At 46.9% G+C, this 19,931-nt stretch overlaps 1 protein-coding gene across 1 annotated transcript in view; it reads left to right on the top strand.

The window, feature by feature from the left end:
- The window catches only part of LOC107293110 (mannosyl-oligosaccharide 1,2-alpha-mannosidase IC-like), a gene marked incomplete at its 3' end in the record, with an annotated part of 155,791 nt that overhangs the window by 131,802 nt on the left and 4,058 nt on the right, over positions 1 to 19,931 (top strand). Inside the window, exons 3-5 of the mRNA XM_015822246.1 lie at positions 5,905 to 6,020; positions 11,269 to 11,349; positions 16,925 to 17,019. Coding sequence (XP_015677732.1) covers positions 5,905 to 6,020; positions 11,269 to 11,349; positions 16,925 to 17,019 — 292 coding nt within the window. The remainder of the gene's footprint in view (positions 1 to 5,904; positions 6,021 to 11,268; positions 11,350 to 16,924; positions 17,020 to 19,931) is intronic.

Below are 19,931 nucleotides of genomic sequence, written 5' to 3'. Positions count from 1 at the left end.
AGTTCGTTCCAGAGGGTGGGAGCTCCCACAGAGAAGGCCCTCCCCCTTGGGGTCGCCAGCCGGCACTGTCTGGCCGACGGTACCCTGAGGAGACCCACTCTGTGAGAGCGTACAGGTCGGTGGGGGGTAATCTGTGGCAGGAGGCGGTCTCGAAGGTAACCAGGTCCGGTGCCATGGAGCGCTTTAAAGATAATAACCAACACCAAGATATCTTGTTGACCTAAAAAGAGATGTTTGATTGCTCAGGAAATCCTATAAAGCGATTATTTAAAGCCTAATATTTTCCTGCCAGGAATGGCCCAATGTGCGGTCAGCAAAGGAAACCAATCACTTTGCTTTCTAATTTAAGTGAACAAATTTCTCACAACACTGGGTGGATGTAGCGATATGTGGGGAAGACCTTGGGAGACTGAGCCAAAGGATGAGGAAAGGTCCAATAAGAGACAGCTTAGAGCAGACATGTCAAACTCGCGACGTCACGTGACCTCGTGCAACGTATCGGACCAGTTTTGCCATTGCCGGCAATGGGGTGGGCACGGCTTCCAGATGACGCATCCGGCCTGCGGGCCGGCAGTTTGACACCCCCGGCTTAGAGATAATGGATGGGGTAAGAGGCTCAGAAGGGACCCTCCCTAGTTTCTCAGTTTTTAAAAGAGATGGAAGAGAATTGTGTTTTCAGACTTGCAAGACTGATGTCAGCCTCAGATTGATTGATCAGATAGGAATTAAAACCAGCTGAGCTTATTCTACTCCAGTGGTGGCGAACCTATGGCACGTGTGCCAGAGGCGGCACTCAGAGCCTTCTCTGTGGGCATGTGCGCCGTCGCCCCAGCCCTGCTACCCCCTCCTCATCAGCAACCCCCCTGGAGGAGAGTCGCCCCCAGGCGCGGAGCAGCGCAGCCAAGCACATGGCAGCTGGGCAAAGACTCTGCCCTCACGCCCCGTCTTGTGCAGATGATGCTGTGGGACGTGGATGGAGAGTGTGTCCACCATGGCGCTGCAGGGCCGCTTGAGCGATCTGCGGCGGGCCATGGAGGCGGTGGATGGCCCGGCAGGTGGGGCGGGGTGGAGTGGGCGGGGCAGAGCGATGGGGGCAGGGCGGTTTTGGGGCACTTGTTCTCTAAAAGGTTCGCCATCACTGTTCTACTCCATTGTAAAGCTACATTAACAGAATCTTGCAAGTCTGAGGGTACAATTCCACCCCTCTCCAACTAGGGAAGGTATCTTCTGAGCTTCTCGCCCCACTTTCTCTCTCTCTGGGGGCTATGCTGCCTTTTATCTGGCCATTCTGTTAGCAACTTCTTTGTCCCCGGTCTCTCAAGGTCTTTCCCTCACACCATTACTGTAAGGCATATTGATCCAGTTGGGCTTCCAGATCTTGGACAGGTGGCCTATGTGCAATGAAGGCTCAGTCATAGTCCATCATTACAAATGCCTCCCTAGAAAAACCACAATAATGCAGTTTTTGCAGAATTGTCCTATTCCATGTTGAACAATCCAGACCTTCTGCAAAGATATAGCTTCAATCAATGTGCAGAGTACACATCTATTTCCCATTTCAATTCTAGAATGTCATTAGTGGGCTCTAGCACTGGGTAAAATAAATGGTCCTCATAATATAAGGCCTTCAAGGTGCCTTGAAACCAGATGCCTCATCAGCATCTCGACCCATCAAGCCAAACCTGATTCTCTAACACGCAATCCGCTCTCAAAGGTGTTCCAGGAAACCCTCTTTTGTCTGACATTCCATTAAAGCATGGAAACAAGGTTGATGGATAGCGTACTGTTTAGTGGACTATATATCTCATAGCTGGGGCAGATCACAAGAGGTGCAATGAATCATGCTTAGCCTTCATAAACATGTTTCCTCCTGCTAAGAAAGACAGTTATCACCGCCAGATCCGAGAGAGAACTTTACCCAAGCCAACCATATCGTTTGTTGACACCAGCTGTTTTGGACACCTAACATGTTCCTGAATGCTGATGTGCTTTTAGCATTGCTAGAAAACTATGAATCACTCTTCATAGGAAAAAGCTGAATTACTGGGAACTGGGAAATTGTTAGGACAGCCAGTTTATCTTAAATGTCACATTTCTTGCCGAGAGAACGGTCCCCTGATCTTGGTAGGCCTCTGCAGAGAAAGATTTTAGTATTTATATTTATTTTACTATTATTTTTCACCTATTTTTGTAAAATAATACATTTTGGGGTTGTTTTTTTAGTTGCCTTGAGCGCTCACCTGCCCAGAAAGATGGGATATAAATCAAATAACCATAGCTGTGTTTTCTGTTACCTGGTCTTTTTCTAGCTCAGTGACTGTGCAGGCTACAGATTATATGAAAGATGAAGGGTAATAAATTGGAACAGTTTAGATCCTCCAATTCAAAAAATTCCTTCCCCGTGAACTTGTTTTGAGGGTAGGACCAGTAGTGGGATTCAAATATGTGAACAACCGGTTCTCTGTGTAGATGCCGCTTCCGGAAGTCCATTCTGGACCTGGCAACACAAAATTAGCTACCGGTTCTGCCGAAGCGGTGCAAACTGGCTGAATCTCACCACTGGGTAGGATGTGTAATTTGCAATGGCAATTTAATGAATTCCGGGAAAGGCATGCAATTTCTCCCTGATTTCTACACACTTTACATGCATCTTCGCTGCTTTCAGACTTTTTCGTCTGGATGATAATGTAGCTTAATGCCTCTGAAATGAAAAGTAAATGCTGTAAATGCATGAATGGTGTTACAATTGGTTTTCTTCCTAATGTAACTAGCGCGCAACCTTGGCAGTTTTAAGTTGCATGGATGTCAGCTCCCAGAATTCCCCAGCTGGCCATTGACGGCTGAAGGATTCTGGAAGTTGGAAGTCCACACATCTTAAAAGTGGCTGAGGTTGAGATACCCTGCCCTAGAGGAGGGGAGCCTAATACCCTCTTTCAAGGGGCCCTCGTTGACAAACGAGCAGATTTTAGACAAAGGAACAATTTGGCAGGGCCTGATCTGTAAGGCACAATCTCTGAAGCATGATACCAGCACAAACCTGTTACGCAGCCCGTGTTTTCCAATGAAATTCCTGCCAAGTTAGCGCCCCACATTATCTAACTAGGGGTAGTGTTTGCTGTGTCACCTTCTCCTCTCTCTCAACTTTGTATTCAGTATTTCTTACAACCTGCATCTTAATTTGTGGCATTTTGCTCCTCAGTCCCAGTGATTTGGGATAATGGGAATCCTTTCTTCAGTTTTGCACATCCTGTGAACCACTGCCCGAAGTGGGCTTTGCAATAAATTAAATGACATTTTAAAACTCCTGGAAAATCTCTCCCTCTCCCTCTGCCTCCCTTTGTCTCTCTCTCTCCCTCCCTCCCTCCATCTCTTCCTTCCTCTCCCTCTCTCTGTCTTTCCCTCCCTCCTTCTATCTCTCTCTCTGCCTCTCCGTTTCGTTCTGTCTTCCTCTCTCTGTCTCTCTCCCTCTCTCTGTCTCTCTCTCCCCCTCTCCCTCTCTCCCTCTCTCTCCCTCTCTCTCTCTCTCTCTCTCTCTCTCTCTCTCTCTCTCTCTCTCTCTCTCTCTCTCTCTCTCTCTCTCTCTCTCTCTCTCTCCCTCTCCCTCTCTCCCTGTCTCTCTCCCTCTCCCTCTCTCTGTCTCTCCCTTCCTCTCCCTCTCTGTCTTTCCCTCCCTCTCTCTCCTTCTGTCTCTCTCTCTGCCTCTCCGTTTCATTCTGTCTTCCTCTCTCTGTCTCTCTGTCTCTCCCCGTCTCCCTCCCTCTCTCCATCTTCCTCTCTCTGTCTCTCTCTCCCTCTCCCTCCCTGTCTCCCTCTCCCATTCTCATCCAGTTCCTACTTGAATAGGGGGTATCTCCTAAACAGGAATCCCTTGAATTCTCCTGCTTCTAATAACCAACTCTTCACTTCAGAATGTCTTCATTTCTCTGATCTGAATCGGAGAAAACTGCCTGATTCACTTTTTTTTTTAACCCACCAGTCCTTTGCTGTTGAGATTGCTCAGAAGCCCATGGCTCGCTTTTATCAGGTGTTCACACATTGGCTTCCCATTTTTCTGCTGAGGAGTGCTGCAAGTTATCAGGAGGGTTTTGAACCAATTAAGAGGTTTTTACATTTCAAGTCTCCTGACAGTGTCACTTCCCCTGAATCATTTGGAGATGTAAAAATTCAATATTGTAGGATCTTAATATACTGTTCGGAGGTTCTAGTGCACAAACAACCTGCGGTGCAGAGTCTCTTTCCTGTATATAGAGAAGGGATCATAGTTCATGTGGCTCAGGATAATAGGCATTGCAATCCCTTATATCTGGGTGATGTTGGGTATGATTCATGTAGACCAGGGGTTCCAACCTTGGCATCTCTAAGATGGGTGGACTTCAATTCCCCAGCCAGGCTGGGGAATTCTGGGAGCTGAAGTCCACAGGTCTTAAAGTTGTCAAGGATGGGCACCTCTAGGAACAATGAGAAAGGCCAACTCTATGTTAGGAAATGAGAGCAGAGCAGCAGTGGCTTCCATCTGTGAGAGGAATGATCAGTACTTGGTATCTTCTAAAGCAGGGGTCTTCAAACTTGGCCCTTTTATGACTTGTGGACTTCAACTCCCAGAATTCCTCAGCCAGGCACGCCTGGCTGAGGAATTCTGGGATTTGAAGTCCACAAGTCATAAAAGGGCCAAGTTTGAAGACCCCTGTTCTAAAGTCTATTTTCTCCAGGGAGGCAACTGGTAGATTGATAGTGATGCTTTGTGTTGAAGAATTGGCCCATTATTTCATTTCTGAATTGGCTAAAACTCCATGTTTTAACAAGTCATCAAAGTTGACCCAACAGGATGGATTATTGTGGAAATTACAAAGAAGACATATGTGTCCCCTAAAAAAGGTTTTCAGACCCCAATTTTCTGGGTAACCTCCAGCATTTTTTTCTAAGCTGTGGATTCAGGACACCCATTTAGCTGATCATTTCCGTCTTTCACACAAGGTTCTTTTCTTGTATCTCCCCATGCACCTGATTCCACGCACCGTTGCCATCTGAGTATGCTAGCGGATTGATCTGCTTTGCTATCATTTTGGAAAGTGTACAAACTCCTATAATACAGATATCCTCAAATGCAAATGCGATCACATGGCCCCAGGACACTGCAGCCGTCACAAATACATGGCCAGTCGCCAAGCACCTGAATTTCGACCACGTGACTGCAGTGCTGCTTCGATGGTCATAAGGGCGAGGACCAAGTCCTCAGTTGCATTTTTAGTGCTGTTGTAACTTCAAACAGCCACTAAACAAATGGCTGTAAGGCAAGGACCCCCTGTGCTCTGTATGCATCAAGAAAGCAGTCTCGTTGGATAGCTTATTTTAGACTTGGGATGTTATGTATTTATCCCTGTACTCAGTTCTGGGAAGTCCGGGGGGGAGGGGGGGAGGGGATGAAGGGGTAGAATTATATAAAATTTGGTGTATTTATAAATATAATGTAAATGTTTGTCTTTAAGAAGAGGAGATGATCGGCTAGTACCCCTAAACTGCATCCGAGGTGGTGGAAAAGAAGGTGATGAGATGTGTAGGATAGTTGGAAAGGAGAAAAGAGGAGAGGTCGTGGTTAAGAGGGGGAGGAAGGAAGAGGGAAGTAGGTAGGAAGGTTGAGGGAGTGTGGATGCAGGGGGGGGGGACCGCTGGTTATTTCTGAATACTTACTGAGTAGGCTTTTTTATGTGTTTGTTTTTCTAATGAAACGCACCATATTTGTATTATTTGTATTTGAAAAATTAATAAAATTTGTAAAATCGAAGAAAGCAGTCTCGGAATGAAATTCCAATAGCCATTTTTGCAGCCACACACTTACCCTGTGCATCCCTCAGTGGAAAGTCAACTAAACTTCCATTCAAACTGTGTGGGTTTCTGTCCCTGCAGGAGGCCTCCGGGGTGCCACCGTGGTGGACGCTTTGGATACCTTGTACGTCATGGAGCTGCAGGAGGAATTCCAGGAAGCCAAAGATTGGGTGGAGAAGAGCTTTGACTTGAATGTGGTGAGTCAGCCTTTGAATAGCTTTCTCTGTTCTGCAGAAACCCCCTGGTGTATTTTGAACCCGGATGTTTTGACCGGTCCTCCGCCCCCCACTTGGCACACTGTAAAAACAAGCCGAGAATAGGACAGCGTATAGTTGAGCTGGGAGGTAATAGGGCAGTGATGGTGAACCTTTTAGAGACCGAGTGCCCAAAAGCTGCCCCCTCTCCACTCCCCTGCCCCATCCCCGCTCTGCCCCCATCCCCCGCCCCGCCTGCCCACAGGACCACTCACTGCCTCCAGGGCCCGCTGCAGATTGCCCAGGCAGCCCAGCAGCACTGTGGTGGCCACACCCTCTGTCCGCGCCCTGCAACATCAACTGTGCACAATAGGGTGTGAGGGCAGAGTCTTGTCTACGCTGCCTGGCTGCCATGTCCTTGGCTGCGCTGCTCCGTGTGGGCCACGCTCGGGGGTGACTCTCCTTCAGGGGGGCTGCTGGAGAGGAGGGGGTCACGGGGGGAGGCAAGGCTGGGGCAACGGCACGTGTGCCTACGGAGAGGGCTCCGAGTGCCGTCTCTGGCACCCGTGCCATAGGTTCGCCACCACTGTAATAGGGTAAAGGGATTAAAGCAAAAATGCCTTGATTGCCAGATCAGCTAATAATCCAACCAGCACCTCTATCAGTATTTTTCAACATTGGCAGCTTTAAGATGGGTGGATTTCCACTCCCAGGATTCCCCCACCCAGGGGGGTGAATTGTAGATCACCTCCTCCCTCTTGCCATTTTCCCTGTCTGGAATTTCTCCAGTCAAAAAACTGGATTATTTGAGAACTACGGTAAGCAGCTGTTTTGTAGAGGGGCAGCATCTTCCTCACTCCACTATCTTGGCTCTTGAGCCAAAAGAGACTGACAAGCCCAAGGTCACTTAGCAGGCTTTCCTGGTTGAGGTTTTTCTTGCGGGGAACTTCTTGCACCCAAAATGTCCATGCTGTTGTCTTTGACTGCTTTCTGGTGCAAAGGAGAAGTGGCAAACCTTTTATAGGTGACCCTGCAGGTAAGCATCCCATTTCTTTTAAATTTGGGGGGCCATTACACCAACAACTATAGGCAGCATGGCTAGCAATGAAAGTTAATGAGAATTATACCCCCAAACACCTGGAAGAAATTCAGTTTGGAGCAGAGTAGATTTTTTAAAGATGTTTAGAAGTTTCACAAACGGGACAGAAGTAGACGTAACTTGTGGTACTGACCCACTGGAGTTTAGGAACATGTTGTCTCTACACTTGAAGAGAGTGTGTTTTTATTTGTTTATTTATATCCTTCCCTTATTATTTTTACAAATAACTCAAGGGAGTGAACATATCCTATACAGCTTCCTCTTCCTATTTTCCCCACAACAATAATCCTATGAGGTGGGTTGGGCTTTCATCTGGCTTTCACGGGTATGGTAGGACTTGAACTCATAGTCTCTTGCTTGCTAGCCTGGCGCCTTAACCACTAGACCAGAGGTAGGCAACCTTGGCTCTTTTATGACTCGTGGACTTCAACTCCCAGAATTCCTGAGCCAGCATGGCTCAGCTTGGAAACCTCTCCCTTTCCCCTCAGCATGGCTGGCTGAGGAATTCTGGGAGTTGAAGTCTACAAGTCATAAAAGAGCCAAGGTTGCCTACTCCTGCACTAGACATTATGTTTATTGCTTTACTCTCCGTGAATTTGCTTGTGTCCAAGCAAATAGCCCATAAATACTTGGTTCTCTGAATCCCATCCCATGCCTTAGTTTACCCTGTTTGCTCCATCACTTTGTTTAGCCCAAGGGTAGACAACCTTGGCTCTTTTATGACACCTGGACTTCAACTCCCAGAATTCCTGAGCCAGCATGGCTCAACTTGGAAACCTCTCCCTTTCCCCTCAGCATGGTTGGCTCAGGAATTCTGGGAGTTGAAGTCCACGAATCATAAAAGAGCCAAGGTTGCCTACCCCTGGTTTAGCCTCTCTACCGTCCCTATATTATTTGAGAGTTTTGTGTTGCTGCACAGAGTGAGGTTCTCCAGGTCCTGATTTTAAAACCACTGTGGACTTGCAACCTTGCTTATATTCGAACGGGGCTACATTTCTCATTCCAGACTGCATCTCTGTTTTTGCTCCAAGGCTGCAAGGAAAAGCAGAAGAAATTGCCTCCCCCTTGAAAAGCTTTGTTTTGAAATAGATGACCATCATGGGGTTGCAAATGGGCAGTCAGGCCTCGTAAATTTGGCTCAATGCTCTGTGTTTGGAATCGGATCAATAGGCCAACAGACAAACTAGAGAAAGGTTATTGATCTGTATTTTCACAAAAGCTCTCCCTTCTGGCCCACAAATCAATCAGCAGAAGCCTTGTGAAGAACCATGTCAGAGGTTTCACTGCAGAAGAGACAAGATGTGAACTGAAAGTTTCTTTTAATCCAGATGAAACAGGACAACTCAGTTAGAAGCGAAGCACTTAGAACAGAATTTCTCAACTTTCAGATGTATGGACTTCCACTCCCCAAATCCCTCAATTAGCAAAACTCATTATTGTTATCGTGGAGCAAGACATTTATCTTAAGGCCCTAACAGCTAACATTTCCTGATTACAGATTCTGAACAGCTCCTTGTCTCTAAATTTAAATACCTACATTTGTCAAGAACCTAGAAAAGGGAGCTTTGAAAATATTTCTAAACCTTGGAAGTTTGAAGATGGGTGGATTTTAACTCCCAGAATTTACTGCCCATAAGGTGACCAACTTTTTTACAATGAAAAGAATTTACTGCCCATAAGGTGACCAACTTTTTTACAATGAAAAGGAGGACACAAATAAATTGAAGAAAAAAATATCGTAAATAAAAGAAACATTTTATTCATTGCAACAATAATACAGAATACACTATAATATGATAAATGCATAATAAAAAACATTTGTAACAATAACGTTTTATATTGTAATTATGCTTACATGCCGCACCCCTGCCCGCAGCCGTCCCGCCAGCACTGCTGCCCCACTGTGCAGAGCAGGTCCCACGGCTCCCAAAGCACCAGCTGTGCCAGCTCCGGCCCCGGGGGGCAGCCCGCCGTCAACACACCCCGCCTGCACCACTGTCCACCCTGTACAACCCCGTGTAGAGCAGGCCCCGCGGCTCCCACAGCACGGGGGGCAGCCGGCCACTGCCGCCCCTCACACCCCCGCCCACACCAACCCCGTTGCCCCTGCCTCTTGCGCCCACAGCCATTATTGCCCTAGCAGGGCCGAAGATCAAGAGAAAGTTACTATGGCGTTGCCACTCCAGTCTCCTCCAGGTATCTTCGGGACTAACTAGGAGATGGTGTAGTTGGGTAGCAGGGAGGGGTGCAAAGTTCCTGCCAATTCACCTTCGCTGCAGACAACTTACATGTGCAAAGTTTGCCAGCCGGTTGTTTTGGCGCGTTCAGCAGCAATTCCTATTGGCTTTCGAAAGCCAATAGCGGGAGTAGCACAGCTCATGCAAAAGTTGAAAAAAAATAAAACCATCAAAAAAAGGTGCCGGAACGCCGTTCTGAGCGTTCTATGAGAAAAAAAAAAGCCCTGCAGATTAGTCTTCAAATATCGAAAAGGAGGACATGTAGGAGGACACTTTTCGAGGGAGGACAGAACTCACAAAAGGAGGACTGTCCTCCCTAAAGGAGGACGGTTGGTCACCTTACTGCCCAGCAAGCTGAGCAGAGAATGCTGGGAATGAAGTCTTCACATCTGAAAGCTGCCAAGGTTAAGAAACAGTGATTTAAGATATTAAAAAATGTTAAATTAGGATTTTTTTTAAAAAAAAAATACCATGTATGATGCTCTCTGGTTGTTTTCTTGTAGACGCTTCATTACTAAATGAGGTAACATCACCAGTGCACAGCAAGTTAATGTTTTCAAAAGTGAATATCGAATTTCAGGTGATGTGAACCTGAAGACACTGGATTAAATGGGGGGGGGGGTGTCCTAGATTCAGAATGTGCTCAGGCTCAGCATCCATTCATTAGTTGAGTATAAATGCAGGCTGCGTATCTTCCCAGAATGACCCAATGTGAGTTGCATGGCATATAAACGTCACACGCTGGTTGTGAACAGGATCAGAAAGAATGCAAGCCCCACTTTCCTGCTAGCTTTTCTTAATGGGCCCTTTTACGTAGCCTAGAAATACCTCTTCTGCCTGGGGGGTGAGGAGGATGTTTGTGCATCCACACCTTTGGTAAAAAGCTGGTACTTATTCAGAGGACAAACCTGAATTGGCAGGAGGAGATTTTTTGAAAGGGATGGTTTGACCGCAATTGCTTTGACATTTCGCTGCTCCAAGATTTTTATGAGTAAAGGGCTAGTTGGAAAATTCAGTCCATTGCATCAGTGTTATATAAAAAAAAAAAGGAAGGGAGGGGGCTGCACAAGCTTGTTCCCATTATCATCTCCTTTCCATCCACACTCATGTGAACCGCTCTGGGGTCTAATTATTATGTCTTTTCCCCTCCTTTACATGAATGGATTTGTGAATTCCTCAACATGCTAAAACCACAGAGAAAAGAATGTGAGGGCAACAAATCGTTGCTCTTACTCTCTTATATCACTGTTAGAAAAGATGAGCGTCTGTGTTACTATTTCTGGTAGGTCTTAATAAACTTTTGCTGCTCAGGATCGAATGATGCATTTTATGTAATTTGACTCTTGATAAGGGATAAGATATGGGAAGAGGTTTTTTTTTTTAATTGAAATACTGGAGAACACCAGCCAGCAGTGCCAAAGACATTCCAGATGTTGTCCCCAAAGCATGCAGAAGCTGACTATATAAGTCAGGGGTCTTCAAACTTGGCCCTTTTATGACTTGTGGACTTCAACTCCCAGAATTCCTCAGCCAGGCACGCTGGCTGAGGAATTCTGGGAGTTGAAGTCCACAATCATAAAAGGGCCAAGTTTGAAGACCCCTGATATAGGTAGAGGAAAATGTTCATTTTGGGGGTTACAATACAAATTATATTTTTCCTTCTGGAGAAGGAGGTGGCAGACTGGGGAAGGGAGCAGGCTGGCTGGCTGAGGAATTCTGGGAGTTGAAGTCCACTGCTCTTAAAGTTACAGGGTTATTTCCACCCATGCCTTGCAAGTGTCTCTGCTAAGGATTGTGCAATAACGAGTACTAAAAATGCGTTTTTATACCCGCTGCTTCTGTTGCACTTTCTTATCTTAGCATTCGCATATCTGCCAATGAACAATCTGAGACCTTCCTATTTTTCTTCCAGCAGAACGGGGAAGCTTCTTTATTCGAGGTGAACATCCGCTACGTTGGAGGACTTCTGTCCGCATATTACCTGACGGGCGAAGAGGTTGGTACTGACCCAATTGCACGTCTGATTTGCAAAATAGATTTCTGCACGGAGAATCTCAGAAAACTCTTACCTGTTTCCTTGCCTAAAGCAGCTAAAAATGGCGCCTCTTGATAAATATCAGAGCATTGATGACAGCTGTTAATTAAGTTGGGCATAATTACTTGGCCTGACTCATCCAGTAGGATTTTCCTCCTGTGGATAATTTCTCTGGGACAGTTCACTGGTTTGGTACATTGGTCTCTGCAGAAATGCCGCTGGCCACGGTTTTGTGTTCTGAATTTATTAATGACTTGATGCTAGAGAGGAGGACCTCACAAGGGTCACATTAAACACTGCTGTGAACTGTTTTTTTTTTTTTTTTAAGGGACAACCACTTTTAACTCTACCATCAAACCCCCAAAATCTTCCTTGGCATTAAAGTCACGTGTGATGAGCGCCTAAATTTCACGGACTCGTTCCAAGGCATTCTTCGTTATGTCAGCAAGGGAGAATGCATCAGTGAAGGCGTTAATTGCCCTAACCTTCTGGCATTAATTCTTGGAACTGGACTACCTAGGCAAGTGTTTCCATAAAACATAGCTACGCAGCAGGAATCCCTTTAGTGAGAGCTTTTATGAAATTTAGGGTAGGCATTAGTCTTTAAAAGGGGTTGTTATGCTTTTATACTATACTTTGGCTGCTGATCTACTTCTGTGTGCAGTTCAAGATCTGATTATCACCTTTAAAGACCTTTATGGCAAGGGTCCAGGATATCTGCAGAACCATCTTCCCCCTATAGTAGTGGTGGCGAACCTATGGCACGGATGCCAGAGGCACTCAGAGCCGTAGGCACGCACGCCATGCCCCAGAGATGGCAACCGTACCTCTTCAACCAGCCGCCCACTAACTCACTGAGGTCCCACGTGGCCGGATGCATCCCGGCACAGCTGGTTTCTTTCCCCCCGTCCCGTCCCTCGTGGCCTCGCATGCTCTCCTTTTCCTGGGCACAACCCACTGCATCACCTCCTCAGCTGTCGGCCGTCCGTCCAGCTCAGAGGCGGCTTCTCTGAACTGCTGGCAGCGGCTGCGGAGCCCCAGAGTGCACCGGTTGAGGGGCCGGCAGGCTGTGGCTGCTGACGGATGCCATCAGCCCCTATGCATTCGCTGGCCTCTTGTGTGCGGGGGCCGATGTTGTCAGGTAGGAGCCACCCCAGCCCCTGCCTCACCTTGCCCCGCAGAAATGTCACCCCTGCCCTGCCTCGCCTCGCCTCGCAGGACGAGCCCACCTTGGCCACACCCACTCAGTCTGCCAAGACCACCACAGCCATGCCCACCCAGTGGGCCATGCCCACTGGCACCCGGTGATAAATAAGTGGGTTTTGGGTTGCAATTTGGGCACTCGGTCTCTAAAAGGTTCATCATCACTGCCCTATAGGATTGGCCCATCCCACTTGTGCTGACAAAAGGTACCTACTGTGGATCCCATCAGCCAAGGAATTTTGGCCAGTGGGATCCAGGAGATGGCCACGGCTTTCTGCCGTGGCTCCCACCTTTTGGAATATCTTGCCTTCAGAGGTAAGATCCGCCCCTTCTCTTTTAGCCTTCAGGAAATGCCTTGAAACCAGGCTATGTCACCCTAGTATATGGGGTTCTGAAGGGAAAAAAAAAACATCCTGGCACATCCTTCAAAGAACATTCTTTCCTTGGAATAAATGGTCTCAAAGGTGACCTTGCTTCCTGGGCCAATGACTTGTACCAAAATGAACTTTGCAGCATGATGTAATACCGCAGCAGTACAGTTCCTGCTTATTTTTCCATTGTTCCGTGGTACACGCTGAGACTGATTGCACTATATATTTTTGATGGCATAGAAAGGTTGCACAAAGATTTCCAGGACAGAAACTGGAGCAAAGCAGTAGTTTGGCCGCCTGCTGTGGCTTTGCATATAGAACAAGAGAGCTGCATGGTTCCAATGACAGATTGTAAGACCCTTGCGGTGCAAAAGTGTTATATGGTCAGCTTTTTGTCTTTTGAAAGGAACAGCAGAGCGCAGCAAGTTGTGGAGCTTTTTTTCCCCCCCAAAACTGTTTCTCCCCCCCCCCCCACTTAATTCTTTCAAGTTAGCTTTGCCACTGTGGGCTTGGCAATGCTGCTTTCCTCATTTAGACAAAAGCTTTGGATCCTGCAAGATGTCTCTGTAAATCACTTAATGCTCTTCCCTTTATAACAAGTAAACTCTTGATTAATATATCTGCAGAACGATGCAGCTTTTCTCCTTTTTCAGCAAGTTCAGTGCCTGGGGTGATTGGAGTAAATGGGGAATAGGCAGAAGATGTCCCTGTTTGCAAATTTTAAAAAAAGACTGAGAAACTGACTAGAACAGGAAATTGCTCAAAAGCTTTACACGTAGTCAAAGGAGAGAAGCAACCTAGAACTAAGGAGAAACTTCCTGACAGTGAGAACAATTAACCAGTGGAACAATTCGCCTCCAGAAGCGTTGAATGCTCCAACACTGGAAGTTTTTAAGAAGAGACTGGACAGCCATTTGTCCGAGGGTTGGACTCGATGACCTCCAAGGTCCCTTCCAACTTTATTATTGTTGTTGTTGTTGTTGTTGTTGTCCTTGACCTATGACCATATTTGAGCCCTGAATTATGGTCATAAGTCATGGTGGCCACCAGACTGAGAGGAAGAAGGGGTGTGTGAAAAGCTAATGGAGATATTTACTTCTCTGTCCCCACTCAGAACTGTTTTCAGTCCTGGCCAATGTCTGAATTCATGATGGTGTCAAAAATCATTGATTTGGATGCCTTTTAGTGGAGCTTAGAGATGGAGAAGAATTTTTTTTGAGAGCTCAATGCATTCAGAAAGAGGTATCACTGTTGGGGTTCATACCCATTGGTGTCCCTCCTCCTCCTACACAACCTTCCCTAATACATTGTCTGCCAGATATAGAATCATAAAATTGTAGAATCAGAAAGAATGTCAAGGATCATCTAACCCAGGGATAGGCAACCTTGGCTCTTTTATGACTCGTGGACTTCAACTCCCAGAATTCCTGAGCTAGCATGGCTCAGCTTGGAAACCTCTCTCTTTCCCCTCAGCATGGCTGGCTCAGGAATTCTGGGAGTTGAAGTCCACGAGTCATAAAAGAGCCAAGGTTGCCTACCCCTGATCTAACCCAATGTTTTCCAAGCTAGACGTCTTTAAGGTGTGTGGATTTCAACTCCCATGCTGAATAGGGAATTCTGGAAGTTGAAGTCCACACATCTTCAAGCTGACAAGGTTGAGAAATACTGTCCTACTTCTCATTGATTTCATACTGTCTCCTCCTCTGCACTGGCACCTGAGTGGGCTTTCCAAGGCATTCAAGCAGAGAGTCTTTCTCATTACCTACTAAATCAGAGGGTTTCAAACTTTTGCAAGCTGTGGAATCTGTTTTTTAATCCGGATCTGCAAATAGAGAATTTGCTATGGATACCCCTGGCCTGTGTTTGAGTGACGTTTATTGTTTTCCCCTTAATTTCTACTGGTACCACATCAAGTTCTTGCAGATCCCTTAGGATCCCTTAGGATTGCACAGAAAACCCAAACCATCCTTTTCACTGGAAGCTCCAAGGATTGAATCCAACATTTTCCATGTGCAATATATGCACTGCATCTTGACTTTCTATTTTTTCCCTTAAGTTCAAAAGGCTGGATTTTTCTTATCTGAATTCATTTTCAGTCCAGGTTTTTATCTTTAATATGGGTGTTTGTGTAATTGCTGAATTGGTTCATACAATTGCTTGAATAGTTCACAATAGGCGTCTACTGAATACCAGTCCTTGAAAAACAAAATGAAAGAAGATTAATTTCCTTACTTATCACACCTTTAGTTTCAGTTTGTAAGGGGAAATAATGTTGAAATAATAAAATTGTAAAATAGATAGAATCTCGTTAATTGAAACAACACTGTTGTGATGGAACAGGGACTAACTGATAAAACCAAGATTTTAAAGATCATTTAGACCAGACATCAAAGTTTCCAATGCCTATTAAAGATCAAACTCACTTGCACACCCTACTCCTGTGGTGGCGAACCTATGGCACGCATGCCACAGGTGGCACGCAGAGCCCTCTCTGTGGGCACATGTGCCATCACCCCAGTCCTAGGCCTTCACCTGGGTTTTATAAAACCTTTTTGCTTTAGGCCTCTGCCGTGTGCAAAAAAAAAAAGGTTCAATCAATCAATCAGTTTCAACTTCTCGCGGGGAAAAAAAGATCTCGCAAAGTTGGAATTGATTGATTGAACTTTTTAGTCCCACCCAGCCTGCCGTTACCACCGCAGCCATGCCCACCCAATGGGCCACACTCACCCAATGGGCCACGCCACCCAGCACCTGATGATACATAAGTGGGTTTTGGGTTGCAGTTTGGGCCCTTGGTCTCTAAAAGGTTCGCCATCACTGCCCTACTCCATGATGGGAGGATCCAGAAGCCACCATCCAAAGCCATTACTATGCCTCAAGCTTAGAGTAATGGCAAAGAAATAAGTTATGTGTGGTTTCCACAGTGGAACTCTGGTTTCTCATCTATTTTTCTGTCTCCTCTATTTTCATGATTTTATTTCATTTATTTACTTATTTTGGCCACCTGCGCTCTAGTTGTCAACAGGAGCTAAAGTACATTCACACTGAGAAAAGATGCTTCCAGCCATTGCATCCAAATATTGCCTGTTCAGTCTGGGCAGAAGAACAGTAGTCTACGAGGATGGTTCTCTAAACCTATTTCTCTTGAAATAGCAATAGTACTAGTACTTAGCAATAGCATTTAGAGCAGCGGTTCTCAACCTATGGGTCGTGACCCCATTTGGGGTCGATTGACCATTTCACGGGGGTCCCCAAGCAAGGCTGTCCGCCATTTTTTTCCCTTTTCTGGCGGGTGCCTTACCTCCCTTGAGCTGGGCCAGCTGGTGGTCGGCCTGCTCCGTCTCTGCTGCTTGCCAGCTATGCCTCGGCCAGCGCAGGGGGCGGAACCACGCATGCGCGGCGCTCCCGGGCAGGGAAAGTCCTCGACTTACAACCGGTTGGGTAGTCCTCGACTTACGACCGGTTTAGTCCTCGACTTACGACCGGTTGGGGGTCGCGGCATTAAAAAGGTTGAGAACCATTGATTTAGAGTTATATACAGCCCAATAGGCCAGGGGTCTTCAAACTCGGCCTTTTTATGACTCATGGTCTTCAACTCCCAGAATTCCTCAGCCAGTGTGCCTGGCTGAGGAATTCTGGGAGTTGAAGTCCATGAGTCATAAAAGGGCCGAGTTTTGAAGACCTCTGCTCTAAGCAGTTTACAAAGTCAGCATATTGCCCCCAACTATCTGGGTCCTCATTTTACCGACCTCCGAAGGATGGAAGGCAGAGCCCCATCAAGATAGAACTTCAGGCTGTGGGCAGAGTTTGCTGCAATACTGCAGTCTAACCACTGCACCACCAGGGCTCCTGGTGTCCCAGGAAGTACCTCCAAGTGGCTGAACATATGGAGATTTACGTTTAGAAATCCAGCACCCATTTATTAACTGCTTCCTGACTCCTTCCTCTCTTTCTTCCAACAGGTCTTCAAGAGCAAAGCTCTAGAACTTGGAGAGAAACTTCTCCCGGCTTTTGACACACCAACAGGAATCCCACGGGGGGTCATCAACCTGGGCAGGTAAGGAACAGTAATGTGTTGTTGCTAACGAATAGAGAATCTGCCTGGACTGAAGTAAGCATTACAGGTAGTCCTTGGCTTACGACCATAATTGAGCCCAAAATTTCTGGTGCTAAGCAAGACAGTTGTTATAAGTGAATTTTGCCCATGTTATCATTTTTCCTGCCACATTTGTTAAGTGAATCACTGGAGCTGTTAAGATAGTAACATGGTTGTTAAATGAATCTGACTTCCCCATTCACTTTGCTTGTCAAAAGTTTGCAAAAGGGGATCACATGACCCCCGGGGCACTGCAGCCATCATAAATATGAGTCAGTTGCCAGGTGTCTCAATTTTGATCACATGGCCATGGGCACGGGTCGGCAACCCACGGCTCCGGAGCCGCATGCGGCTCTTTGAGCCTTCTTCTGCGGCTCCCAGCCTCTTCTGCCATTTGCAGAGAGAAAGAGACAGAGACAGAGAGAGGCACTTGCGCTTCCCCCCCCCCCTCTCTCTCTCTCTCTCTCTCTCTCTGTAAAAAAGAGAGTGGCCTCACACTGTTCTCCAACGAGCTGATAAGCTTATTGGGCGGGGCTCCTGCCTTGGCTGTGTCTCTGCAGGAAGCAGGAAGGGCAGGAGAGAACCAGCCCAAAAAGAATGTGTCAACTTGTTGGAGAACAGTTTGAAGCCAGCTTGCCAGGTGAGCAGAAGATCTGAGAGAGGGGAGAGAGAGAGAGAGAGAGGAAAGAGAGGGAGAGAGAAAGAGAGAGGGAGAGAGAGAGGAAAGAGAGAAAAAGAGAGAGGGAAAGAGGGAGAGAGAAAGAGGGGGGAAAGAGAGAGGGGGGAGAGGAAAGAGAAAAGGAGGGAGAGAGGGAGAGGAGAGAAAGGGGGAGGGAGAGGAAAGAGAGAGGGAGAGAGGGAGAGAGGAAAGAGAGAGGAAAGAAAGAGAGAGGGAGAGGAAAGAGAGAGAGAGAGAGAGAAAACTCATGCACAGCAGCCTCTATTTCTTTTTAATTAAACTCTTCAGTCAAGCTCTTCCCCTTGTTTTGCAGCTCCCAGTGTTTTCTTTTCTCTGGGAAATGGGTCCAAGTGGCTCTTTGAGTGTTTAAGGTTGCAGACCCCTGACCATGGGGTACTGCAATGGTCGTAAGTTTGAAAAACAGTCATAAGTCACTTTTTTCACTGTAACTTCTAATTATCACTAAATGAACTGTTATAAGTCGAGGACTATCTGTACTGTTTTCAAAAGGCGTCAAGTCAATGCTGTCAAAAAGCAAATGTGGATAGCTTTCAGTTTCTCCCAAACTTCCCCCAACCTGGCACTTTCTATCTGTGTAGAGCAGAAGTAGTCAACCTTGGCTCTTTTATGACTGGTGGACTTCAACTCCCAGAATTCCTGAGCCAGCCGTGCTGAGGGGAAAGGGAGAGGTTTCCAAACTGAGCCATGCTGGCTCAGGAATTCTGGGAGTTGAAGTCCACGAGTCATAAAAGAGCCAAGGTGGCCTACCCCTGGTGTAGAGGCTGAGATTTCTGGGTGTTTTAGGCTCCCAGTGATTTATTAACCCAGCCTAAATTGGAAAGTCTTCCTGTAATTCTTGCAGTGGGATTCCCATTGCCTTAAATCAGTGTTTCTCAATCTTGGTGTCTTTCAGAGAGGTGGACTTCAACTCCCAGAATATTCCAGACAGCCATGCTGGCTGGGGAATTCTGGGAATTGAAGTCCACATATCCAAGTCTCCAAGGTTGAGAAACAAGACCAGTTGAACTCCTCAAACAAAGCTTTTTTTTCTGTTCACAGGACAGAGTTTCCTGCCAATCTAATAGTGTTCCCAGGTGTTATAGAAATCAGAATGACTCAGGCCAACCTTTTTCCCCTGGTTACTTGAACTGACACTTTTCGGATCTAGCTCCTGTCATCCCAAATTGACTACAGCTATTCTGGCTGATAATTGGAACTTGAAACCAATATAGCGGAAACTGCCAGGCTGGAGAAGATTGGCCGGAACTGAAACCAAAGTTGGCATAGTTGACTAATTTCTGAATTTCCCTTGGAGGGGAATTGAAAAGCATTTTCTGCTTCAACTTGCTTGCTCTCTACAGTCATAACCCCTCTCTCTGCACCCTTGTTTTCGTAATCACAAGTTCCCAGCTGTTCTCTTGGTTTCAGCTTACTCAGGGCATCTCTGTGTTGTGAGGGTGGTAGGAATTAGAAAGATCTTTGCCTGAGAGTTTGGGGTGCCCTCAGCTGAGAGAAAGAGGTGAATTAAAACGAGCCAGTGATTTAGCCTTGTGAATCCCAGTCCTGTATTTTTTGCCCTCCTTTTCGTCTCGCCACATTTCTGTAACGTCTCGGCTCTGACTTTACCGTTTTTACAATGTGTAGTTCAGCGTGTTCCTCTAAACAAGACCTAATTTTTGCTCTCTGAATTGTCAGCCTAAATCATACAGTAATTAATCTTTGCCTTGAATGTCATTCTTGATGAGAGTTCTTAGGACAGTTAGAATATCACTCCAAACCAGTTTTTTTCAGCAACTGGCTAGGGCAGTGGTGGTGAACCTATGGCAGAGGCGGCACTCGGAGCCCTCTCTGTGGGCACACATGCCGTCGCCCCAGCCCCGCCTCCCCCCACGGCCCCCTCCACACCAGCAGCCCCCCGGAGGAGAGTCGCCCCCAGGCATGGCCCGCCTGGAGCAGCGCAGCCAAGGACATGGCAGCCGGGCAATGGGGACAAGACTCCGCCCTTGCGCCCTGTCGCAAACAGATGATGCTGCGGGGCACAGGTGGAGGGCGTGGCCGCCATGACATTGCTGGGCCGCCTGGGCGAACTGCGGTGGAGGTGGTGGGTGGCCCTGCGGGTGGGTGGGGGCGGGGCAGGGGTGGAACGGGGGGGCAGTGTGGGGTTGGGGCAGTTTTTGGGCACTCGGTGTCACTG

The sequence above is a fragment of the Protobothrops mucrosquamatus genome, unplaced genomic scaffold (genome assembly GCF_001527695.2).
Source record: "Protobothrops mucrosquamatus isolate PMUCROS unplaced genomic scaffold, P.Mucros_1.0 scaffold1501, whole genome shotgun sequence".
In the NCBI taxonomy this organism is placed as follows: domain Eukaryota; kingdom Metazoa; phylum Chordata; class Lepidosauria; order Squamata; family Viperidae; genus Protobothrops; species Protobothrops mucrosquamatus.
Note: the sequence above shows the minus strand (reverse complement) of the source record. Positions and strands in the feature narration are given on the sequence as shown.